Source organism: Asterias rubens, chromosome 12, assembly GCF_902459465.1.
Source record: "Asterias rubens chromosome 12, eAstRub1.3, whole genome shotgun sequence".
Classification (NCBI taxonomy): domain Eukaryota; kingdom Metazoa; phylum Echinodermata; class Asteroidea; order Forcipulatida; family Asteriidae; genus Asterias; species Asterias rubens.
The window spans coordinates 2,736,543-2,763,878 of NC_047073.1; the positions used below are offsets into that span (position 1 = coordinate 2,736,543).

The 27,336-nt window shown below is 39.7% G+C and overlaps 1 protein-coding gene across 1 annotated transcript in view; it reads right to left on the reverse strand.

Annotated features, from left to right (window-relative positions):
- Positions 1-27,336, reverse strand: part of LOC117297562 (pikachurin-like) — a 58,658-nt gene that overhangs the window by 26,694 nt on the left and 4,628 nt on the right. Inside the window, exons 2-4 of the mRNA XM_033780660.1 lie at positions 16,748-16,882; positions 9,467-9,769; positions 6,850-7,051 (exon numbers count right to left, since the gene is read on the reverse strand). Of these exons, the coding sequence (XP_033636551.1) occupies positions 6,850-7,051; positions 9,467-9,769; positions 16,748-16,882 (640 nt within the window). The remainder of the gene's footprint in view (positions 1-6,849; positions 7,052-9,466; positions 9,770-16,747; positions 16,883-27,336) is intronic.

Below are 27,336 nucleotides of genomic sequence, written 5' to 3' on the forward strand. Positions count from 1 at the left end.
CATCCCAACACAATTAGGATTCCTTTCTCTAAATCCCAATGAATGATGTTATCCCTTAGGATTAGGATAAATACCACAAGAAAATAAGGAGAGAGTTTGGGGTGTCTGGAGGGCAGAGCACAGTGGGGTCAACCAACCCCTCTAAAGGTCTGGGATCATCATTCCAAGAGTGGGGGGAGTTAAAAAGAATCATTGGTAGGGGGATAATAGAGGATAATCCCTTCTAGTGTGGAGGGCAACTGTCTCCTCTTAACTCACTAATCCCTCCTAAGTCATGTGCTTCATTAAAGAATCATTGTGTGTGTAAACTGAGTTGTGAAGAATGGTCAGAAAAAGCACTCATTATGTGCTAATTGGGAGCTTGATATTCAAGATGGCTAGTTTGTTTTTGTCACCCATGTGACCTTTGTGTCTTGTCCAGTTTCTATTGTTTGAACTTAGCTGTGGCAGCCTATGGAAGGGGTTCTTTACCCACTCAGTTTTCAGTTAAAGGGTGTGGGTACTTTTTGCACAACATAAAACACAAACTGCCAAAGATTTACATAAAACTTTCATGGTGTTACGATGGTAGAAAGCTTCCCTAAAAGATTATTTGCTGAGAGTGAGAGCCTGTAGTTTTTAAGAAATGAGTAACAAAATTTCACCAAAATAATGTTAGCGCTTGACCAGGATGCAACGTCCTATAGATGGGACATAAAGATGTTGGTCCCGTGTGATGTGTAATGCACGCAAAAGAACCTAGCGCACTTAGAAGAGTACAGGTTCGCCCAAGTGTTCCCATTTTTTTATTGGCAGCATCAAAGTGGCTTGGGAAACTATTACAAGACGCTTTTTAAAGGGAGTAGTTCTCATAATTCAAACGCAGTCCCACATATACCTTGTTTGAAAATACTGAACGTTGAAGTGCCTTTAGCGTCACTGAATGACGGATATGAGTGCGGTATAAAGAGGCCACTATTAATATCATCTAGGTTTGAGAAAGAAATAAATCTTTGTTTTCTGATAATTATCAACCCTGTATTTTGTTTGTCTTTACCCAGGCCCTAAACTCTAGAGCAGCCAGGCAAAGTCATCCATCCTCCCCTCTTCAAACGAAGCGGCTTAACTTCCAATATCTCTTTTTTAAAACCAATACTTGATTACTGAACAAATAAACCAGGTGCTGATAACATAAATCTCGGAAATGTGTTTGTATCCATCTTTCCGGTGCCTCGCAGCTAGCTACAGACAATCAGCAGTCTTTATGAAATATATGCTCACTCACACCGCACAGAGTCAAAGTCATACTCTATGCCTGCAAAACATTTTTTAAAACGTGACAATCTCTCCCCAGTCAATATTAGAGCCTCATAAAAAAAAGAGAGAAACAAATCAAAAAAATTAAATGCGCCTGCTGATGACATTGATCCGTGGAACAAAGCAACCGGAGGAGAGATGCCCCGACCGTCGACGTGTTTATCTCTCGATGATCTCCCCTTGCAGTGACCTGACGACGTGACGTCTGCGTAATAAGACTCTTTCATTAAACTATCAATACGATCTTAAGGCTGCAGTTAAATTAGATAAAAGCCCGCCCCCAGGGGGGGTCCGTACGGGCCGATACAACATCAACACGAACCGGACTGGAATATATATCTCAGAATAGCTCAAGGCGTTTATGTCTCTCGCAATCATCTTGCGTAGCTCCACACTTCATCTGTCTTCATCTTCATCACCATGGATTGTTTCCCTTATTCAGGTAAACCCCTCGAAACGGAGTTTCCGGATCGCCTCGAAAACTTGGGTAAATTGTTTCAATCCGAATTGATTTCGACTAATTAAAGGGAAGCCACAAAACTGCTGAATTTTCTTTCTTTATTTTTTTATATAAATGTTTCAGGATTTAAATAAAAATATACCAAAGAGTTACCAACAATTTGAACCCTTCCAACAACTCTAGGTGTGAGTACTACTAATTATTGGAAATATTTCCACTTCGAATACTCGAATACTTAAAGGGAAGGTATAACTCACTCCGTGGTAGTGAAGTTTATAAAGAGAAGTCCCCTCGATCATTAAGTTAAAGTAGTAGTTAGGCCGAGTTTCTACCTTCCAACCAGGTAGTAGTTAACAAGCAGAACAGTTCTTTTCAGAACTGAGAAGTCTCCTGAATAAAAATACTCAGCGGCCACCAAACAAAAACTGGAAGTCTTTGAGATGAGATGCCTCCGCTCCATACTAGGTGTCTCATTAAGAGACAACATGAGAAATCAAGAAGAACGCAGGCAACTTAACATGAACACAACAATAACAGATCTAGTGACCAAACGTTGCCTTAACTGGTTTGGCCATGTCATCAGAATGCCAGCCTTACAGGCTACCAAACCTGGTCTCTACTACAGTGATTTCAACACTCCACGCCAACGAGGACACTCACCATTGCGCTGGAAGGTTTCAAGTAAGTAAGGTACTCGAATATAAAGCAAGACAAGTTATCTACCTGGCAAATAGATACACATGATGTTACTGCAAAACAAGTGTCAAGATGTTTACCAAATTTTCCCTGATATTTCCCAAGGAACTGCAACCAGTGTGAAAATATGTTTGTTTTTAGTCTGGGATTGCATTCATATAAATGACTAGCAGGGGCAGACTCCATGACAGTTTTATCACCAAGAATGAAAATAAAATACCCTTGAGAAACATAAACGGGAAACCAAAACAGCAAAGAATGTTGTGGTTACACCATGGACACTGGGTTCAATCCCCCAGACAGAATGTCTAAAAACATTTCCCTTCTCAACTAAGAAATCAGGTGACTCTTACATAGTACAGGAATTATATCTTAAACAAAAGGATTTGTTTCAATCTGAAAACACATTGTATATAAAAGTCATACCAGCGACAATCCCTAAATAGTCCTATCTGAAATAATGTCAAAATCACGAATATACCATGATTCGCTTGTTAACCTACAGTAACTTTGTTATAAGATGTACCCCAAAAAACTGCACAGAAGCCCAGAAAGCCAAACCGTTGAGGTCCTTAGAGAAAAAGGGGGTCAAAACACGAACAAGAAATAGAAATACAAAATAAAGACAGACTTAGCCAAGAAAGGAAAACAAGTGATGGAAAACAAGGTTAAAGAAGACAGAAAAAAACCCTGAACAATTAAGTATGTGTTAATTTATTTATATGCTTTACCTTAAAAAAAAAAGAAGCCTAACACTTCTTGATAATGTTACACAGGGACAAAATATGAAATACGACTTTGGGTTTCAGTCTGTCTAAAAATAGCAGTTGGACATTTTGGAGCACCCATCGTTGCATACCACTTCAAGACTAAGAATACCTCGGAGAAAACCAAGGTATGCTGACCTTCCTCCCACAACTGGAAAATGTTACCGAATTAAAATAATAAATAATAAATAATTGATACATCACTTTGGATGTCTGAAGGAAAAAATGTTGCAGTACTTGGTGCTTCAACTCTTGAGATATCTCAGTCTGATTTACGAGTCATAGCTGGTGAGTAGGAAGTTTACTCTTAAATGACTTGAGTCGCTTGAAGAAATTGAAGTGAAATTTGGGTTGACTCAATTTATTCCTATCCTGTTTTTAGGGATGTGGTAGGCATTTGAGAGAGAAAAAGCAGGTTTGAAAACTTACGAGCATGAAGCCCAATTATTAACACTATATTAACTATATAGCTCCTTTTCTGTTACAATTAGAATGTGGGGTTTTTTTTTTGGGGGGGGGTAAAAAAAAACTGAAAAACAGAGAATTCACAACCTTGTATTTTCCTGTAGTTTTGTGAAGTTACGTCACATTGATGGACCAGATTTTCAGAAAAATACCACACATGTCAGTGTTTTGGGGGGTCAACTGGTCGAGGAAACAATATTATGTGGAGAATTGAAATACACTAAGACTAAAAATTATCAGGGGATATTTTTCTCGTGCAATATCACTTTTCCTCTTGGTTTTCTGTCGTATTTTAGACTATTACTCGGGTCAATGGTGCAGGTGTGAAAGTAAAAAAATAGAAGCTCACATCAATATTTGAGCTTTATGATCATCACAATGTATTTGACCTTTTGAATGGTTGACAATCAAAGCATTCGGTTCAGTTGGCAGTTTCAAAATGTTATTTCGATGCGACTTCTTCCTTGTAACGATTCACCGTTTGGCAGATGAAGACAAGCAAGGACGGTTATTAAGGGTCTCCGTGGACTAGCTAGAAATGAAATCAGCTTTGTAGCCTGTTTGTAATCTACATGAGATGAACAGCCTCAGGAGGCGCGGATACGTCAAGTACCTTACAATCTTTTTCTCAAGACTCTCCACTTTGAAGCAATATTTCCTCCGTCTAAAAAAAAAAAAAACTGAGCAAATTCCCACTGCTCCTTTAGTTGGCAGAGTACGATTTCTAATACTTCTTCCAATTTCAGAACAGCCCCCAGGCCCGGTTTTTGCTAAATAGTCTCCATTTTTATCGGATTAGGATTATTAAAGACTCGGAACGACCGTCTCAAGAAAATGAATCCCCCTAACTGCCGACGGTGGGTGGTTCACTGAAAGGTGCTAAACCTTCCCAAAGGGCAGTGCTTTTCACTGAGGTCATCAATGTTATCTCCGAACCGGTGGGACTAGCTTTTTTTTCCTCTTTCTTTTTAAAGCTACCAGTTATAAAGTAACTGTATCCCAACGAGGTCTCACGGCAACACAACGCCTCCGGAGTCCCTCGGCTATTATTATAGCATTGAATCGGGGAACTAAAAAAGGATTGTCAGGTTGCCCTGTGCGGGTTTGACTGCCGAGTATTTCATCCTTTTGTTGAAAGAGGTCAGAGTTGCCTGCTCAGTGAATGGGACACATCGGAGTTGTTTACACAACCCAGTATTTGTCAGTTAGAATTGTCAGTCCGGAAAATCTTTTTGTTCAAGTTTTTTTTGGTTCATGTCTTCAACAGCTACCGAGTCTGTGTAGGTACCTTTAGGTGTCCAATTAAGGTCCCTTTGCCAAGTAGTATACTCAGCAGACGCGAATCAACCTGGGGTTCCCATACTAGAGCTTTCCCCCTTCAAAATAACAAAAATATAATTTCCATATGAGGTGTTTCGCACTTAATTCGTCGATCAAGACCAGGGCCCAAGCTGCTTAAGCAGGAAGTATTGCTTAACACATCTCTGCTAAGCAGAGATGAGCAGGATACCAGACACAAATTGTACAAGTGACATGGTAGTTTGGCTGGTGAACTTATTATGGTGAGCATCATTTGTTTGTGCTTAGCTGCTTTATGTGCTTATACATGTAAGCAGCTCTATGAAACTGGGCCCAGGGTAGTCCATCAGGATGTGTCGGCCGGATATTTTGTCAATGTCTGAGTAGACACTGAGGAGATTTGGGAAATGAACAGACAGAACTCCCAATGGAACAGATTAAATAATGTAGAGTTTGCTCGAACATTGTGGCCTACTACATGTGAATTGTAGTCTGCCAAATAAATTGCGAGCTTCGCAGTAAGGCCTGATAATTGACATTGAAATGTTAATGTGAAGACATTGTATGTATCAATGCACATGTGTACAGTGGAACTGTCTCTTTGACATAGCCCTACATTTTGTAACCTCGAGCGACATCCTTCCCTGCCTTCACATTAGTCTTGATATTAATAGATGTTAAATTTAACATCTTTTTAAGGATTGGACACCGTTGTTAATTATAAGAGACCAGTACTGTCACTTGGTGTATCCCAGCATGCATGAAATAACCTCTTAACCAATACGCAAACAAAGAAACAAAAAGTGTTTTTTTCCCCCCTTTTTTCCCCCATATATTTAGTTTCAAAGAAAATTATCAAGAGAAACTATAGAGTGATACTGATTGCACAGAAGGGTTTTTGAAAACCAAGTAAACACCAAAGTCTGAGGACCTTGTTTCAATTCAGCATGCTTCATGTCTATTGAAAATTTCTGCCAAACCTAAAATTTAGACCAGTTTTTAAAAAACCTTTGGGAGAACCCTGTTTTAGTGTTTAGAATGGTGCTTCCCATTTCATCCCATTCATTTTTGTCAATAGGAATTTTTTCCTGGGCACTGCAAAGGTGACGTCCCCAGCATGTTGATCAGTCTCTTAAGCTCCTATATTTGCCCAGGGCATTAGTCAAGTTTAACTACTGACCCTTGCAGCTTTCAACAATACAATAATGACCGGTCAGAGACACTTTAAGCCCCACTTTTATAAAGCCCTGTCAAAGGGGTTTTAAACGTTGTGCTTTGATAATTGCAAATATTACTTATTTTGATTTTGTGAAAACAAATCGAGCAACTAATGGACACCTGGGCCCCATTTCAAATATCGTTTAACAATAAAAATTTCTGCTTAGCGCATAAGAGTAGGGTCAAAATTGTACATCTCTGCGTATGGTGAGTGAATAATAGGCGCTTTTGAAAGCAGGAAATTCTGCGCTTACATCAAAGCATATTAAACAGGTTAGTTGGGAATTTTTGCTTAGTGTGCAAACAAGCGTACGTTCTGATTGGTCGAATTTATCAATTCAGTTCACCAATCACAGAGGAATCGATGTGCGTTTGTATGTGCGTTTGGATGTGCATTTGAAACAGACTTGCTATAAATCTGTTAAGCATTCGTCTGCATTAATACATATCCCTTCAGATTACAGATCAGGCATGTATGCTTGGTTTTTGAAAGGGCAAAAGCACCAAGATATTTTCCCCAAGTTAAAGGGCACCTTATGGGGAAACTTCTACTGGAGCATTTCAAGGGCACCAAGGCAGTGACCGGGGGTCACAATCGCCTTCGTTGCCTCCCTGAAGTATCAGGCCTGAGATGTTTAAATGACTCACCTTAAAACCATCCTCCCTTGGACAAGACCAATGGAGAAATAATCACCCGAAGTGCTGTCCTGGTCCCCACAGAATAGAAGCAGACCATCTAGCGTCTCTGGCTTGAAGTCTATACTGATCTGGAATGTTCTGTAGAGTCCAAAGGGGGTGGGGAACTCCATGAAGGAGTGGCTCTGGAAACTTGGGAACTTGACGAAAACGGCTGAAAATTAAAGCCAAAACTTCACTTTAAAATATAGTAAAATTATTATAATGTAACTTTTTCGTATCCATTAACAATGCAAGTCAAAATGCAGCACTGCATACTGTTCACAGGAACTCGTCTGCAGACAAAACCCTGCAGCACAAAAGTTCTACACTGTGGTTTCTTTTAAAGACACTGGACACTATATTGGTAATTGTCAAAGACCAGTCTTCTCACTTGGTGTATCTCACGGTATGCATAAAATAACAAACCTGTGAAAATTTGAGCTTAATTGGTCGTCGAAGTTGCGAGATAATAATGAAAGAAACAACACCCTTGTCACACTAAGTCGTGTGCTTTCAGATGCTTGATTTTGAGACCTCTAATTCTAAATTCTTTCTCGAAAACTACGTCACTTCAGAAGGAGCCGTTTCTTACAATATTTTACCATTTCAACCTCTCCCCATTACGCATTAACAAGTAAGGTTGTATGCTAATAATTATTTTGAGTTATTACCAAAAGTGTCCACTGCCATTAATTTAACTTTTTCGCATCCATTAACAATGCAAGTCAAAATGCAGTACTGTATACTGTTTACAGGTACTCGTCTGCAGACAAACCATGCAGCCCAAAAGTTCTACAATGTGATTTCTTTTAAAGCAAGACACGTTGATTGATGTGCATGTTGCCACATTCCCAAAAATGTCTCAAACATTTTTGTTGTTATTATTTTTTAAGGTGATCCCAAAGTCTTGCCTCAAGGGCGCTTCTTGCTTCCCTTTCAACTTCCAGCGTTAACGACATCACCCTAATCAGGGGGTTGCTGGTAGGCTATTATTGTCCACGAAGGTACCCTGGCCCAAACAGCACCCAGAAGTACCTCTGGAAAGAGTGGGAGAGGGTAACAATGGGTGGCAGAGAGTAACAATTGTTTGGCTTAAGGGACCCCGCCTGAACCTGATGGATTGCCATAGTAGCAACAACTCTTATCCGTTTTATTTTTTGGTCGAAGCAAGACCCACTTTTGACAAAATAAAAAACGGTATGAAAACAACCGGTCGTTCACAAACAAACTCGTAAAGAAAGACAGCACAATAGTGCTAGGGATTTCATGGAAGTAATTGAACTGCATGCAGCTAAGTGTGTGTACAAAAATATATTTAAAAAAAAAAAAAGGGAAAAAAAGGGCAGACTGTCAGAGTGATTTTTCTTAGTGCTGAATGGAGAAAGGTGAAACTGATGAATAAAGTTTTAATCTTTTCCACCCGGAGACAAACTGGCTTTGTTAAGTGTTAAAACCCTGCCTTTTTACCCTGTCAGGGCGTTTTAAAAACTGTTTGTAGCGGACATGTGTTGCATTGTCTGCAGGAAGGGGGTTCTGTTAGAAGATTGATCACATTAATGCACTGTTTAGATGGGTACTCTGTTGATAGCACCTTTCAGCAACAAACTTTTGAGTACATGCCTGTAGATCTAATAATAGTATTTTGTTTTTGAACAAATGGCAAAACCAAACTGTTGAAAACAAAACTGTGGTAATAATAATATCAAAGTCTTGTATAGCACACGTATCTACCAAACAAGGTACTCAAGGCGATGAGTATATATACAAGCTTTCAGAAAGACAGAAAAATGAAAAAATATTCCTTTGATATTTTCAAACTGTGATTTCACAACACAAAAACATGTGGACTGAAAATTTAAAATATAAAACCTTTAGTTGAATCATTTTTTTTTATATAAGAAATGGTGTTGTGATACAAACTGATATAAAGCTTGTCAGGGAAAGTTGATATTGAAAAAAAAAAAAAATGTCCTCATGAGGACTTACTAATCTCTTCCATTTTATAAACAAAAGGGGAGTTTCATGGGAATTATGTTACAGGTTTTCATAATTTGTTCATGAGTCAGATAACAATGTTTTCATGCGACCCATGTTGAACATTCCACATTTGCAGACAAGTTCACAAAACGCTGATCACACCACTTGGAAGAAAAATGTCTGTGGGTGCATTTGCGAAAATACTTTACTGCAAACAGTGCTAAACCATATGGTGCAGAAAATCAACAAACTTGAATCTGTTCCAAAATTCAAGCCAGATAAAGATGATGTGAGTAAGAGGCTATTTCTGCTTGACTTCAAAAGGCTTCAGGCCTGAGGTATTCCGATATTTGAGTGAGAAACTACCTCTTCCTCAAAAACTAAGGTACTTCAGAGGGAGCCGTTTCTCACAATGTTTTATCCTATCAACAGCTCGCCATTGCTTGTTACCAAGTAAGTTTTTGCGCTGGAAATTATTTTGAGTAATTATTAAAAATTGTCCGGTGCCTTAAAGGCAGTGGACACTATTGGTAATTACTCAAAATAATTATTAGCAATTGACAATTACCAATAGTGTCCAGTGTCTTTAAACAGTGAAAATAAAACTGACCTGATTCACACATCTGTCCTTCAAATCCAAGAGGACAGTGGCACATTGGTTTACTCATCATCTCATCCATGTAACAGCTCCCTCCATTGACGCAATCGTACTCCTCGCAAGACATCGTCGTCCCCATTTCGGTAACTCCATCCCCACTACCGCCTTCTTCCTCATCACCGCTCCCACTCTCCTCCTGGTCCCCGCTACCTTCAGGAGCTCCGCTCCCCTGAGGATCGTCCTTGACTTCATCCTCCAAGTCAGGGATCGGGGTTTCGGGATCTTTGGGAATCGTATCTATGTCGATCTCATCATCTATAGAGAAAAAAAGAAGAGGAAAACATTATTTATTTGTGTGTTTGAGGTGGGAAAAAGTGGATGAGAAAGAATGGACATGCTCCAAACACAAATGTTGAGCGTGAACATGTGTACAATTGTAGACAAGTCGTTAACGGTCGGACGAGGCAAGATAGTCGATACGTGGTGGTGGCGTAGTGAATCAGGTCTCTCGCGAGACCACTATTGTCGTGCGAAGCTGCTGGCTGCCGTCTACTCCTTTCCCATTAAATGGGATCGGGACCATTCGTAAGAGCAGTAGTCTTGCGGGGGTCAGCAGTCTCACGAGAATACCACCAGTGTCGCAGGAATCACGGAGAGAGTCAGAATCACACGGAGAGAGAGGGAGTGAGAACGCTATCACTGCGACAGACATTCAATGACTTGTCCTAGGAAGTTTCAGTTTTACTTTTAGATGTGGGAGGAAAACTCCTGAGAATTATTCTAGGGAAATCCACAAAGTCAGGCACGGACTGAAAACCCAATCCACATAGTGCCCCCCCCCCCCCCGGTGTGATTCGAACCGGTTTCCTATAGATGGAAGGCCAGGGAAGATACAACCTGACCACCCTACTTTGCTAAACTCAAAAAGGATTTCCTACAGGGTAAATTCAATGCATTTACAAGCATAACAAATGGAAAATAACATTACTTCTTCAATGTGTTATTTCAACTGCATTGTTCTTTAAGGAATAAAATAATGTACTCCTCATTTAACGCAATTATAGAAATCTTAACAGAATGATTTTGTGCTTTACATCCCTACAAGAGTTACTCTGGTGTTTAAAGCCCTATTCACACGACAGCATTTTAACTGGGGTCCCTTGCTTTAGCCTGGATGTAAAATTTTGCAATGTATGACAATATTTCACAAGGGAACTTTGACAGTAAAAAATTGTTTGTCCTTTCACACGAGGTAAAATTTTACAACCATGCTACAATTAAGCAAGTGACCCTTGCTAAATTGCTCTCGTGTGAACGGGGCTTAAGCAGCTCTACGAAACCAGGCCCTTCTCCCATGATATGGTATTCAGAGGACTGCAACGAATGCACTCTGAAGCTAATGATGTATCACCCTTCAATGATATACAGTGACAACAAGCCGACAAACGCATACTCCGCTATATACCCAGATAATTGAATCAATTAGTGTGCATACGATCCATACATAACATGTTACACGCAGGCATGTAACCTACCCTCCACTTGATGAGAATGCTAATGATAGTTCTTATGTACATAATATGTTTGCGTAAAACAACACCGGTTGATTGGGAAAGTTATACAAACACGGAGACCTTTAATCATGGTGCGGTCATCTTTATTTTGCCAACCCCCCCCCCCCCCCCCGAAAAAGTGCTGAAGAACTGGTAGCAATGTGTTTTGTTTTTTTTTTTAAAGCTGGTTATCAATTTACGCTAAGCAAGACTTTTCTGTGCTTACCAAATATTTGTACTCCAACAGGAGGGATTCTAGAAACATTCTGTATCAGAAAGAGATTGATCGATGGCTATCAATGTATGCTAAGCAAGACTTTTCTGTGCTCACCAAATATTTGTACTCCAACAGGAGGGATTCTAGAAATGTTGTGTATCAGAAAGAGATTGATCGGTGTAGACTTCAGATCTGAAAATCATTTAAAGCGGAGAAGGGCAAATGGAATGATGGATGGGGGAGAAAGACGTCAAACGTATTTAAGATTGATAGCAAGAGACGACCACCAAGAGGGTTGGCTGAAGGAGTGAGGGATTGGTGGAGAGTTTGGAGACGTTTGTGTTTTAGATAAAGAGACTCAAGGGGGAAAGGAAAACCAGCACTTTATCATCGATGACTTCGACACTAATATTTGGCAAGGAATCTTGCAGTGTTAGTTGACATCTATTACGAATCCTTCAGATTCCTTAAATCCTCAATAAATTCCTAAAATCCCCACTAAATCTTTGAGAATTCCTGGGTCGAAATTGACCTAGAGAAGGGCTCTAGCCTGACCCCCCCCCCCCCATTCACACTGACTATGAATCAAAGTCCAGGTCTTCCATGTCATTAAAGACACTGGACACTATTGGTAATTGTCAAAGACCAGTCTTCTCACTTGCTGTATCTCATCATATGCATAAAATAACAAACCTGTGAAAATTTGAACTCAATTGGTCGTCGAAGTTGCGAGATTTTAATGGGGAAAAAAAAACCTTCCTGCACAAGTTGTGTGCTTTCAGATGCTTGATTTCGAGACCTCAAAATCTAAATCTGAGGTCTCAAAATCAAATTCAAATTATATCTTTCTTGAAAACTATGTCACTTCAGAGGGAGCCGTTTCAGGCCTGTGACAAAGAGAGCTGCCAGCTGATTAATGACTATGTACAGTCCATGTACAGAAATTCACACTATAAATTATTGGGAGTTTATTTTGAAAATTCATAGAGGCTTTTGAGGTCAATTTTTGACCTTTTAAAAATGTGAAATATTGCCAAGAAGTAGATGTAATTGGTTACCATGACCGTTGACCTACTGGGACTCTTGGGAGACCAGTGGTTGCCAAGTACCGAGTAAAAGAGCCAACCGAAAAAAGTACATCAATTCATAGCTATCATGTTGAGAACTCAGGACAAATTAAACCACTTGATTAAACTTTAAAGGATTGTGGTAACTTGTAGGCATGTCACTGTATTTAAAGGTAAGGGAATACTTTGGTAATGACCTCCATAACAAAATGTACAAATTGCTTTCTATGGGATTTGAGGCATTGCATGGTGAGGTATCAAATAACCATGCGTGTATCTACTTGCCAAGTAGATTATGTTCTTTAGAGAACTGTCTTGCCGTATATTCCACTACCTACTGCGGAGTAGATTTTCTGAATTCGGGAGAATTCTCAGTTCTGAAAATGACTGTCCTGCTTTTTAACTACTACCCGGGCGAAGGTAGAAAATCAACAATACGCTGGTTGACAGTACAAAATCTCATGAAAAACAACAGGCTTGGAATACATACAGCAACCAAGCAACATTAATAAGACTTTAAAGGGGAGAAAAACAAACCAGAACTCTGAACTGTTAGTGTTACACATAAAGAAAAAAAAACCTGTTGATGTTTGTTGGGTTGTCATTTAGCCTTTGAGAGAGACTCTGCTAGGGTCAAAAGTCGGGACATTAACTTTTTGCACATTTACAATGTATACCATAGGTCCTTTTGGTTGGTAAGCAGTTTGCAATCAGCTATGTAATTCTTTTTTCACACGACAAAAAAAGAACAAAGATAAACTTTACAATTCATTCTCACATTTCAAGATGGAATGTGGCACAGCTTCCTCTTCCAAGGCTATTTTAACAAAAGGATACCACTTCGAGGTGTAAGTGTTGAGTGATTATAAGTAAGCACTGTTGTTGGTAACAGCTTCCCAGCCAAAGGTCTGCTCAGGCTAAACAAACATTCAGGGTCTGCAAGGAAACCTTCTTAAAGGCACTATTTGTATACTATCAACCTCTCCCCATTACTCATTACCAAGTAAGGTTTTATGCTAATAATTATTTTGAGTATTTACCAATAGTGTCTACTGCCTTTAAGTTCTTAACTCTTTGTGAGACCCACCCCTACAGTGCCTTTAAGAACCATGAGCAACATCCTAAGACTGTTTGGCATGCTAGGAATGTTGGCCCAGCCACCTCCAGGCTGTTATGGGGCTGACACAACCAATGGGGAGAGTGAATGATGACATGAGTGGCTGGCTGCTTGTCTTGAGGATGAGTCTTGTGCCCTGATGTGAGGTCACAGACTGTGGACATCCTTCAAGGAGAGGGGGGGGGGGTGAGGGAGGTAATAAGGGTCCTATCATAATACTCAATACTTTTTAATGGGGTTGTTTTTTAGAGGTGAGACTTTTATAACTTTGAAACATCTGGATGTTTTAGCCACATGATGTACAGGAGCATCCAGTGAAGAATGCAGGAACAATAGACCGATCCATTGCTTCACCCACGACGCACATATTTTGTGAGCAAGAACATGTGAGCCTCTCCACTCCCGTCCTGCACAACTCTGCCGCGCTCGCCAAGCATACGCGCACGCGTATTACCTTTTCAATAGAGCCACTAAGAAAGCGGGTGGGGGGGGGGGGGGGGGGGGGGGGTGAAAGGATTGGTCTGAAGGCCTACTGTACATGTAAGCTTTGAGAATGTTGATTTTGTTCATGCCACGACTAATGCAAGGTCAATGTAGGAAATGAGAGGATTGATTCTGGGGCCATTCCAAACACCCTGGGGGAGGTAACAGCAAATTAGAAAACAACAACAGCTTCATTAACTTTCCAAATTAATTACCGCCGAAAAAAATCATTATTTTTCAGAGGGGCGTCAAGAGGTCAATGAACAGACATTTAAATGAAAACATGCAGGACAAACTAACACTATTGGTTTACATGTAGGCCTATACTCAAAGTGATTTTTAACATAAAAACTAATTAACTTCATTAACTTTCCAAATTAATAACAGGCAGAAAAGTCATTATAAACAGAAATTTAAATGAAAACATGCAAGACAACCTTATATCAGATATGGGAGGCTATATTTGTTGCTTTTTTTAACTAGTGTACTATTTCTTCAACTTTTTCTGTGTAATTGCATGTAATTGTATGTAATTGCCCTTGAATGGCATTTCCTTTGTCACATACTGTGCGCTCTATAAGTTCTGTATATATTATTATTTATTTATTATTAATTTTCTTATGGATTTGTTGTCACCGTTATGCGCCCTCAAACAGACTGGTACCTGAGAGAGCGCAATATAAGTTCACTACATTATTAATATTTTTAAATATAAAGTTCAACCTTCATTATTTTTGCTACCGAAATGGGCGCATCCAAAAAGCATGATGGTTTTCAGGGGTTACCTTAACACTAATGTGTGATAAGCAAGCTGTATACGTACTCTCCTGTAGCCACTACATGCCACATTTTATTGTGTAGCTCCTACACCCCCAACCCCCACCCCCTCCCCAACCACCTCCTCTAGTAGATTAGACACTATTAAAATGTTTAGATAGTAAACTTGTGATGTTTAGTCTGACTGATAAAGCAAATATCTTATCTGGTGGGAGTTTGTGAGAGCTTCTGTCCTATTTATACACCAAAGTAGGCTTTTTGCTGTACCAAGCTTGGTTCATACCCTCCTGTGAATGCGAATGTGATATGAATTTTGACGTCACAAATTCGCAACAAATAATTCGGAAGAGTTGACTTGTGCTCAACCTATGCAAAATATATTTGCAGCTAAAATGGAGAGCTGTGACCGAAATTCGTATCGCACTCACATGAAGTATGAACCGGGAATAACACAGGGAAAGGGGGGGGGGGGGAGGAGGTTAAATAAAGTTCCTGTTACATCTTTTGTTTACATTATACAGGTAAACAAGTTACTTGTATATTTATCCAGTATGTTTTCTCAGTACCTTCAAGAATGTTTTCAAGTGAGATCAATTTTGTGAGAAGCGTTGCTTTCTTGTTTTTCTAACCCTAAATATTTTGGGGAAACTTTGCTGGAAAGAGTCAAAGTTGAAATCACACGAGTCACATAAATTTGCCTGGTGGACTCAAGTACCCCCGACACATATAAATTGTCAAATTTTCCATTGCTATTTTTATGAGATTTCGTGGTGGAATGTTCACACACAAAAAGTCTGGTATATATGTGTATGCATCTAATTTGATTTCCGGATACATGTACAAGTTAATTAAGTGCTCAATTCTGAATTCCTTAGACAGTTGTGTTACTGTGTGACAGTTCTGGGTAAGCTTTTGCTTGGTAGCTCTATGGTAACAGTGAACAGTGTTAGTCTACATCAGGGATGTGATAGACTTTGAAAAAAAACCTCAACTATGAGCGCAAAGTGTGAAAGCCTGTAAGTGTGAAAAGCTTGCGAGGGCGAAAGTTTGCTAAAGTGCGAAGCCTGCATACATTAATTTTATATTTGGTTTTAAAAGCCCAACTCTGCAATCTGGGGTGTCCCATGTGGTTTTATCTTCATGTTCTTATGAGTTTGACAACACAAATTGTTTAGTTTATTTTCTGAAAAAGTGGCAGGAGGCATGTAACACAAGTACATTTTCACTATCATTATCAATCTTCCAGAGAAATAGTTTCTGTCTGAAATACATGTTGGTGTACAGTCACAGTCAAGGAAATAGCTTTTAAAATCACCCTTTTAAAATCACCCAAATACCATTGCATCTTTGGAAAGCTGGCAACTGGAATCAGCCAGACATAAACACTTAATTAGCTCATCCAGAATCAGTTAAAGGCACTGGACACTATCGGTGATTACTCAAAATAATTGTCACATACAAACTTACTTGATAACGGGCAATTTTGGAGAGCTGTTGATAGTATAAAACATTGTGAAGTAACATAGTTTTTGAGAAAGAAGTAATTTCTCACTAAAATAATAAAAGACTTCAGCTGAATCCTTTTATTATCCATAAGCACACAAAGTAATACAACAAGGGTGTTCTTTCTTTAATTATTCCCTTCCAATTTCAACTTCAAATGAGTCCAAATTTTCACAGGTTTGTTATTTTATGCATATATTTGTATGTTGAGATACATCAAGCGAGAATACTGGTCTCAACCATTACTTAATCGATGCAGTGTCTTTAAATAGACAGACATTTTTTCCCTAGTCTCATAAATGCATCATAATCTCCTTGTCAGTCACTTGAAAGAAAATCTTGCATAATTAGCGCCATAAGCAGGTTCCATGCACTCCTTAATGAGACGTCTACATAATATTGATTGAATTAAGACGACAAGTAACAAGATCATCTCATTAGTAGTCTCCGTCTCAAGGAGTCTAGGATACAAAGCTCTATAATATGTACACAGATAGGGGAAAAGAAACGCAATGAATCGCTTGAAATGAGTTTACTTCACTTCCCAGTGATTCTGTAGTAATTACCGCCACTTACCGAGTGTTTCTTCATTCATGCATAGGAAGCCATTAGCAGCCAGTATGTGGCCGGATTCACATGCGCACCGGTAGCGCTCCATTCCCATTAGGTTCTTACAAATCTGCGAACAGGCGTGCGACATACCGCATTTTCCTGCAACGGATGGAAGAGAAGAGAGGGGGGGAAAAAGAGAAGGAAATTATTTTTAGAGTCAGTGGTGAGAAAACATACGCCATTTTCCATTGATGGGTGAAATGGGGAAATTGGATTTTTAAGTATTCAAGGGCACAAGAGAAGGAGAAGAAAAAAGAGGAAATTATTTTTATAGTCGATGGCGAGAAAACATACAGGACTTTTTATTGATGGGTGAAATGAGGAAACTTTTTTTTTTAAGTATTCAAGGACACAAGAAGAAGGAGAAATTACGACAGCATCTTCAGTTTCTTTCTTGTCTTTTAGTAATTTCAGTTTCAATTTGTTGTTTTCATTTCACAAGGATGGTTATAAATACATAAAATGAAAACAATGTTTTAGTTTCTTTTTGGAGGATTTCTTTTCCTGCATTGTATTCAGTGTCCAAAATTAAATTATTTCGAAGGACCTTTTACATGTAATGATTTACAAGATGCTGTGGCACAATATGCTGCCAATCCAGCCAGGAAAACCTGGGCAGACACATTCTTTTTTCGATAAGTGCACTGGGTTCTTTTACGAGCGTTACACAACACACGGGACCAACGGCTTTACGTCCCATCCAAAGGACGAAGCAATGGTTAGGTATCATGCTTAAAAACACAAGTGTCACTACTGGGAATCGAACCCACACTCTGCTGATCAGAAACACCAGAGTTTAAATTCGGTGCTCTTAAAGGCAATGGACACTATTGGTAATTACTCAAAACCTTTTGGGTGACGAGTAATGGGGAGAGGTTGATGGTATAAAACATTGTGAGAGACGGCTCCCTCTGAAGTGCCATAGTTTTCGAGAAAGAAGTAATTTTCCACGAATTTTATTTCGAGACCTCAAGTTTAGAACTTGAGGTCTCGAAACAACCATTTAAACGCACACAACTTCGTGTGATAAGGGTGTTTTTTCTTTCATTCTTATCTCGCATATTCGATGACCGATTGAGCTCAAATTTTCACAGGTTTGTTATTTTATGTATATGTTGAGATACACCAACTGTAAAGGCTAGTCTTTGACAATTACCAATAGTGTCCACTGCCTTTAGCCAATAAGCAAGGACACTTCCTGTTAGAGACATACTGGGATAGGTATGGTATAACACTGCATTGCTAAGTGGATGTTTCACACTGGAGATGTGGACACTAGTGAGTTTGGAGCATTGAATTCAAGTTCTTGTGGTTAAAGTCATCTTGAGTGTGGATTTCAAATCCTGGTCAAGAGACTCAAGTGTCCTTGAGCAAGACACTTCACTATAACATAACTGCTTCTCTTCACCAAGGGGTATGCCTTTAAATCCATTATAAACTTCGGTACAGAAAACCAACAAAATGCACAGATTTACAAATAATTTACAGGGTATACAGAAGGTAATGGTGAAAGACTTCTCTTGAAATATTGTTCCATGAAATGCTTTACTTTTTGAGAAAACATTAAAACAATATCAATTCTCGATTGCGAGAATTACGGATTTATTTTAAACACATGTCATGACACGGCGAAGCTAGCAGAAACAAGGGTGGGTTTTCCCGTTATTTCTCCCAACTCCGATGACCAATTGAGCCTAAATTTTCACAGGTTTGTTATTTTATACATTTATAGTTGTGATACACGAAGTGTGGGCTTTGGACAATACTGTTTACCGAAAGTGTCCAATGGCTTTAATACAGACGAACAGGAATATATACACGAGCAAACCCTATTGTCTGCAAGGAACACGAAAGTAAAAAAAAAACACGCAAGACAAAGCAGACGATTTTGACAATACCCCATGTCTAGTGTGAAAACATCCACTTAGCAACGCAGTGTTATACCCATCCCAGGATATCTCTAACTACAAAAGAACCACACTGCTCTAAAATTAATTACTCCCGTCACTGCGTTAATTTTGACATGTCACTCGGAGTAAGGACATCTCATATTTGTCACCTGAAGTATCAGCATGCTCTCCGAGGACACAATGTCAATATGAACAACGACTGGGAGTCAATAGACTGAGTGACGATCAAATATCACCCTGGTTATCCCACGTAGTTTAGATTGTGAACAGTTCACACAATCTAAACTAGTAAACTATAGTGAGACACTTTTTGGTACAACATTTTGGTTTCTGGCCGGCTGCCTGTATGCGTTCAAAATGTCAAGTTTTCATGAATAATAACTGACAAAAAAAGGAGACCTCCATGCTAGGGCAGTTGCAGGTTGGTAGAGCACTGTGAAATTTAGTGTGACACTTTTTGGTACAACATTTTGGTTTCTGGCCGGCCGCCTGTATGCGTTCAAAATGTCAAGTTTTCAGGAATAAAAACTGACAAAAAAAGGAGCCAATATAGAGTGGTTGCTGGTTTGTAGAGCACTGGCATGTAAATTTAGAGGTTGAAGGTTCAAATCCTGCTCTAGTAAATTTTTTCTTTACATTCTAATTCTGACTGATATCCCAAAAAATAAACCACAAGGGAAACTGACTGACATTTTGAAGGTTGAAGATAATAATGAAAGAAAAAACACCCCTGTCACACAAAGTTGTGTGCTTTCAGATGCTTGATTTCGAGACCTCAAATTCTAAATCTGAGGGCTCAAAATCAAATTCGTGGAAAATTACTTCCTTCTCGAAAACTATGTTACTTCAGAGGGAGCCATTTCTCACAATGTTTTATACTATCGACAGCTCCCCATTACTCGTTACCAAGTGAGTTTTTATGCTAACAATTGTTTTGAGTAATTACCAATAGTGTCCACTGCCTTTAAAGGAATGCAATTATTGCCAAATGGGTTGAGGGAATGAGACGACAGATTGTAACTTGGTGGGGGCCTGACTACGATGTCAATATCTTCCAAGATTTTAACAGATGAATGCACTTCAAACATACAATGTAAACAATGGTGTCATGTATATTTCAGTTCTTTGAGTAAAGATAATTAACGATTTTTAACCACTACCAGTCTATAAAGTGTAAGTCATGCACGGAGAATGAAAAAGCATGCTCCAGTTGAGAGCAAAGGATCGTGGTGTGTCATGGCCAAGTGCTCAGTTAAAGACTCAAGCTTTGGTGTTTTTGATCAGCAGAGTGTGGGTTCAAGTCCCGGTCGTGTCCTTGAGGAAGATACTTTACCACTACTGCTTTGTTCGTTGGATGGGACATTAAGCTGTTGGTCCCGTGTACTAGGATTGGTAGTGGACATAAGAATGACACTTGTCGTGGAAGAGTGGGGGTTACCCCAGTCAATGTTTCTGGTTCGCATAACAAGCAAGCACCCTTGTTTACATGTTTCCTCGGGCTTGCGAGCTACAGTGATTAAGTTCACCTAAGAGGCGTCCTTGGTTTTATTACCAGAAACTTATATATAACAATAATAATAATCTGATAAGTGCCTTGGCATCTCACTTACTCCTTTTATGACATTGTGATGATGTTGAAAAAAAAGTTCACAAGGACACTTTAAAAGCACATACTGAACATACTCAACAATACATCAAGTAACAGTTCCATTGAAATTTCTCTTATATATATGGTGTACTAAATGTGCCATAGTACCTTCCATTTACCAGCATGTAAACGCTTCTTTACCCACCATTTTGAAAAGGTTGAGGGCCAGGGTAGCACACAGTCCCTGGGTTTAATATAATCCCCTTTTTGTTAATTCATAGGCCCCTATATGCCCATCAAAAGTTCGTAAAAAGTCTTAAGGCACTGGACATATTTGGTAATTGTCAAAGACCAGTTTTCTCATTTGGTGTATCCCAACATGTTTAAAACAAATCTATAACAATTTTGACTCAATTGGTCATCCAAGTTGCAATATGAAAGATAAAGCACCCTTGTTGCACAAATGTGTGTGCTTTCAGAACCCTAATAAAAGGCTTCAGGCCTGAATTATTTTAATATTTAAGTGAGAAATTACCTCTTTCTCAAAAACTATGTTCAGAGGGAGCCATTTCTCACAATATTTAATGATATCAACAGCTCTCCTTTGCTCGTTACCAAGTAAGTACAATGTATGCTAACAATTATTTTGAGTAATTACCAATTTAGTGTCCGGTGCCTTTAAGGAAAGGAAACGGACGAGGGGTTGTTCGAACTTGTTCCCTAATTGAAATTTTCTCCTCAGCATAAATCACGGCGGCCTTGGCCAGCAGTTACTGAACTTGTCACAATAACACAATGTCAAAAAATGTGTCACTTCAAATGCCTCCCTGAAAGCTCAGCCCCAAGTTGTACAGAATTTTCATTCCCACTTTGACACCTGCTGGTTTACTCTAGATCCATATTTTGTCGCCTCTGTAGGAAAACATTTTGGAATGGAGGTGTTAGGTGGACTGACTGGGTTGATAATAAAAAATGGAACATATTGGAATAAACGCCCGGGTGTATTCAGCAGGCGCTAGGTGGATTGTCTAGGTTGAAAATGTAAATTGGAACATGTTGGAAGAAACGTCCGGGTGAAAGGAGATTGCTGTTCCAGCCGTTGCTCTCGACCAATAGGAATGAAGAAACTGTCTTATAAGCACAGGTGCAAGCTCGCATGTCACGCCCATTTTTACTGGTGTTATATCATCCATTCAAACACCCCCACGTGATGCTCTCTCGACCAATCAGAATAGGTAAACTGTCTTAGGTATTTATGAATGCTGTTTTAAGATTTTTTTTCTTTTTACAACTATCGGACTTTAGATTACCGGTTAATGTGTGTGAAAGTCCACAACTTATTTTTTATCGTGATTATCTCATGATAGGTGACTTTCCCCAACGCAACACTGCCAATATGTCACAACAAATATATTGGAAAATCTAACTCTGTAGTTGGGGACAAAAGATTTCATAAATGGTTTCGCCACAATACTAAGATTTCGCAAGATTTTTTTTCTTCTTTTCTTTGAGTCAACAATGGCATTAGTAATTTTTTTTTTTTAGTGCTTCGGTGGAAAATGACATTTGATAAAGCGACAACGTCAGATGGATTGTGTGACAGGGATTATAACCTGCTTTCCGATTGGTCGCCCAAGCAAACCCGTAGGTCTACTTCATTGGTATTTACACTCTCATTGACCGTGTGCAGCTGAGCGAAAAACTGAGCGAAAGCTGCCTAAATTCCAAATGACAGGCTCTTTGAATTGAAACACAATCGAGCTTTCCAACCATAACTGTTTCGATTCGAATAAAAATATCAAAATCCTTTCAAGGGAATTCTTCCCAGATTAAAAAGCGTTTCCCCCTGGAGTCACAAAAGGACAACCTGACCCTTCGGAGGGCTTTCAGCTCTGAATGTTCAGTATTTACGTACTTTGTACCTTGTGATAATGGGTGAGGTAGGGAACAATACCGCGCACAGTTAGGCTACCATTTCTTGTCACGGATGATCGATCACGTAAAGATTGAATAGGTGTAAAGGCTTTGGTTAATATTCACTATGGGTATGAAATTGTATGATAATATTTACATACATGTGTGTGTGTGGTAAAGACCCTTTGAAGCTGTGAAGTTATAAAGATGCTTGCACACCTTTATGGTAGAGGGGAGTGTGAAGGATTGTAAATGACAACCACCAAGTACATTCTGTTCAGTTCAAATTCAACTAAAATAGACAAATTAACTCCATATTTAATAATAACAATATTAATAACAATAAAGACTTGTAATGCGGACATACACTGCAGCAAGAAAAGGAAGATGCTCGCCTCCTTGCCCCCTGGTCATTGCCTTAGTGCCCCTTGAAATATTCAAGTACTCATGGGGTGCCCTTTACCAAGGAGAAAATGTCTTGGTGCCATTGCTCTTGTAAAAACAAAGCATACAAGCCTGGGCTCATGGTTCAAAGGGAAATAATGTTGTTGATTTGGCTTACTTATACTAATGTGGAAAACTGTGAATTTTACCGCTAGTCTTCATTGATTTTTCAATATGGTAATGAGTGTATCACCAATGCATTGACTCGTGTAGCGAAGACATTTTTACATCCATCTGTCCATAGTCAATGTCCTGATCACATTCCACTGTCCACCAACAATGTTTGAAACCAGGCCGGGGGGGGGGGGGGGGAGGGGGGGAGGCAACAAAGGGGACTAACTGTGAATTTTACCACTGGTACGTATTGATTTTTCAATATGTAATGCATTGACTAGTGTAACAAAGATATTTTTACATCCATCTGTCTATAGTCAAAGTCCCGATCACCAACAACGTTTGAAACCAGGCCTGAGGGGCACAGAGGCAACAAAGGGGACTATTGCCTCAATGCCCCCTGGTCATTGCATTGGTGCTTCGAAGGGGACTATTGCCTCCATGCCCACTGGCCATTGTATTGGTGCTTCAAAGGGGACTATTGCCTCAATGCCCCCTGGCCATTGCATTGGTGCTTCAAAGGGGACTATTGCCTCCATGCCCCCTGGTCATTGCATTGGTGCTTCGAAGGGGACTATTGCCTCAATGCCCCCTGGCCATCGCATTGGTGCTTCAAAGGGGACTATTGCCTCCATGACCCTGGTCATTGCATTGGTGCTTCAAAGGGGACTATTGCCTCCCTGCCCCCTGGCCATTGCATTGGTGCTTCAAAGGGGACTATTGCCTCCATGCCCCCTGGTCATTGCATTGGTGCTTTTGAGATGCTCCAGTAGAAAATCAGAATTTCCTCATAGGGTGGCATTTACCAAGGAGCATAATAAATACAGGCCTGCTGATCACATCCACTGTCGACCAACAGCGCTTCAGTTTATAGCAAGTTTAATTAATTAGCATGGAGGTTCATTGAATGTTTATAATCACTGCTGCAATTAAACACACTGGCTGTATACATTGAAGAGTAGTGAACATTACAACAGTATAGCGTACGGTTTCTTTTGGGGTGGAGAAATGGAGGGGGGAGGGTGGGGAAATGGAGGGAGGGTGGCTTGACTCCACAAAGCCTGACATTTAATTAACAATCCAAAGGAGGAAAGGATCAATATATTGGTTAATTCGTCGGGAGGCCAAATTAAGTTACAATTCAATTCGACTGAATGTCATGGGACTTAGTGTAGTGGGGGGTCCTGGGCTCGGCAGTCGCAAGGAGTGAGGGAGAAAGAAAGAAAGAACGGAAATTAAATCTAAATTACGCATGGTTGATGGGCAACATGGCCTGATGTGATAGTGTAGACTGGTTACGCATATAAAGTGATGTGTACAGCACATACTTGTTTCATTTACTGTTCGTCTTAAATGTGAAGGCCGTGCGTAAATCGAGATATGTCTACACATTACTCATTGCAATAAATATCATTTACACTCAAAGTTCAAAGTATAGTCTGAGTTGTTGGTAGTAAGCAGGGAAGGGGAGTACAATTCAGAAAGCCGGGGGGGGGGGGGGGGCTGGGGGCTGATGGACCAGAATTGTGGGACAGGACTAGGAAAGGACAGGAAGGTTTAGCTTGTCAACATTCATGATTCGATATGGATCACCATGGGTTTAACTGAATCTGGATTATATTCTCAACGTTCTTATTTAGAGCCAAACGAAAAGAGAGAAGATAACAAAGAACAAATTCAGTTTTAGATGTGGGAGAAAACCCCTGAGAAAACCCCACAGAAAACCCCACACAGTTAGCGCTTTTCACGCCCAAGGGCATACCAAAGCGCTTCACATTATTACCCCTGGTCACCATCTCATCTCCCTGGGGAGTATACAGCCTTGTGCAACAAATGCGCTACTCAGCTAAATCACAAGAACCATCTCTGCCTTCACAGGTACCCATTTACCCCTAGGTGGAAAGATAAATGGTTAAGTGTCTTGCTCAAGTGTCACGACCGGGATTCAAACCCACACTCTACTAATCAAACACCAGAGCTTGAATCCGGCGCTCTTAACCACTTGGCTATGACACCCCACTAGAAACTCAATCCACATAGTGCCCCCGGTGGGATTCGAATCAGAGTAACCGAGGTGGAAGGCAAGGCAAGACACAACTAGCTGACCACCAAACTAAGTCAGCATCAACACAATTATAATTTTATTTCATTCACTCATTACATTCACTTATAATGTACTGTGAGAATAGATACTGACATTTGCATGGAGAGAAGAAGAAAAAAAACCTGTTAAAATAGAGAAATCAATCATTATGAACATTACATGGTGCACTTTCATCTGTCTGGTTCCGTTTTACGAGTCGAGTTGCCAGTTATAAATTACAAGAAATTGAAAAGTAGGGTCCAGTAACCTTGGGGTTAGACTATACTGACAGATCTCATTTAAGCCCTCCATGCATCATGACAGGAAATCCGAAACTGATACTGCGTATCACTTTCCTGAGTTAACCTGTTCGACCCTGGCTTTGGTTCCTTTTGTCTTTGGCTTTTCAAAACTAGGATGCGGTACATGATACAGCCTGTATCACAGCCACATCCGTCATACATAGCTCAAGTTTGTCAAGAAAATTCCCAAATACCACAAGGGTTGTAGCTGAAAACGTTTATTGGACCACAATTCTTTTTACAGGAACAGCACCAAAGTGGAAAGAAATATATCAACTCAGTTCAGGCCTGTATGCTTTGTTTTTTAAAGTGCAAGTGCACCAATGCATTTTCTAGTAGTAAGGGCACCCTATGAGGGAATGGTTAGTTTCTATTAGAGGATTTCAAGGCACTAAGGCAATGACAAGGGGGCATGGAGGCAATTGCCTTTGTTGCCTGCCACAAGGCGGAGCAATATTCTTTATACAGGACTAGTGTCAAAGTTAAAAGAAGAAAACTGCTCATTTTTGTTTTAACCAGTACTACTTGTGAAGACTTCTATCATTATGTGCTTCATTGGCAAGTAGGCTATACTCAACTCTAAAGTACGTTCTATACTCAACAGTATGTAAAGATAAATGTATTGTACAGTGAGGTTTTGTTCAATTGAAAAAAATAAGACTGTTCAGGGACGTGTCCAGTCATGTGATTACTGGCCTTTCAGAAAAACTCTGGTTCGGTTTAACCCTGAAGCCCTGGGGAACAAAATCTGCAATTTTACAAGAATTCTTTCAGAGTAAAAAGGGTATTACTACACATCTCTGTGGTAGGCAGTGCAGTTCATAAAGTACAGCACAGTACACTATGGTAAGACTCTACAATGCTTTCAGTTGCTGAAGCCCAATGCCCTGATTCCGTAAATTATGCCACACACCTGACCTAGGAGATACTGTTTCTGGGAGAGGGTGCACAAAACATGACGTATGTTGGTGGGGGATCCGTGAGTGGATTCAATTTCTTAACTGGCTTAGGGCCTGATAAGGACACCACTCCACAACAATAATCTTGTAAGTAAATTTGCACAAGGCACAGAAGAAGACAAAAAAATTAAAGGAATGTACAGCTGCTGAATCAAAGCTTCTGTGGAATTTTTATCCCTTCTTTTTGGGAGAAGCAGTTTAGTGGCAATCAAGGCTCGAATTCGGGGGGGGGGGGGGGGGGGGGGAAATCCACAAAGCCGCAGGGGCTTGTAGCTAAAAATGTATTGACCAGAATTTATCTCACAAGAACCTAGATTGAAAATGAGACCAAAATGCTGACGCAGTTCAGCATGCATTCAACTTTTTAAATTTTCTGTCGATGTAAAAATCGTAAGATACGATTGATCTCATTTGGCTTTCATACTAAGTAGGGCTACTTTGTTACTCAACAGATTAAAAGGTTATCGGACCCAACCCAAAGTCAACATTTGAACGTTATATTGGTGGGTAGTTAAACATGTAGGTTTTATTTTTTCGAGCCGTGTACAATAATGTTTAAAAATAGATCCTAGCACAGAAAATGTTCCCAGACAACATGAGCAGCGACTGGGAACATGATTCATCCAGACATTGAAGTAAAGCGGTGTCATTCAAAGTAAACTCCTCAAATCCAATTTTGAAATAATCAGTTTAAAATACAGACATCACTCATCTGTGTTTGGCATTAGCGGGCAATCGTGAGACAGAAAAATTACATATTTGACTCCGCCGTTGGCTCGCTCTATGAAATTGGACCCAGATTAATGCAATATATTGGACTTGGTGCCCCTGAGAAACTTGTCTCCTGGCATCCTGATTAGTATGATGAGAGTTCTTTGGGCGATTGCGAGAAGCCCTTTTTTCTCATAAAAAAATAGTGGCCTTGCAAATTTTTGAGCAAGACATGAAATTCCAGGTGATAAAAGTCTTGAAAACAAAGTAAATTGTTCAAATTCTCAAGTATTGGACTGTACCTTTAAAAAAACAAGCCGATGACGTAAAGGATTGGTAGAGCAAATAAAAATCTAAGGGCATGCACAAAACAGACAATATTACAGATTGATTTTCATTGAGTTCAGTCACCAACAACTAAATATATTATGATATTTCACAGGTTGGTTGTGAAATGTTTAGTATAGAAAACACAAAGATCTTTATGACTGACAAATTTGTAATCTGAAGTACTCAAAACCAATAATA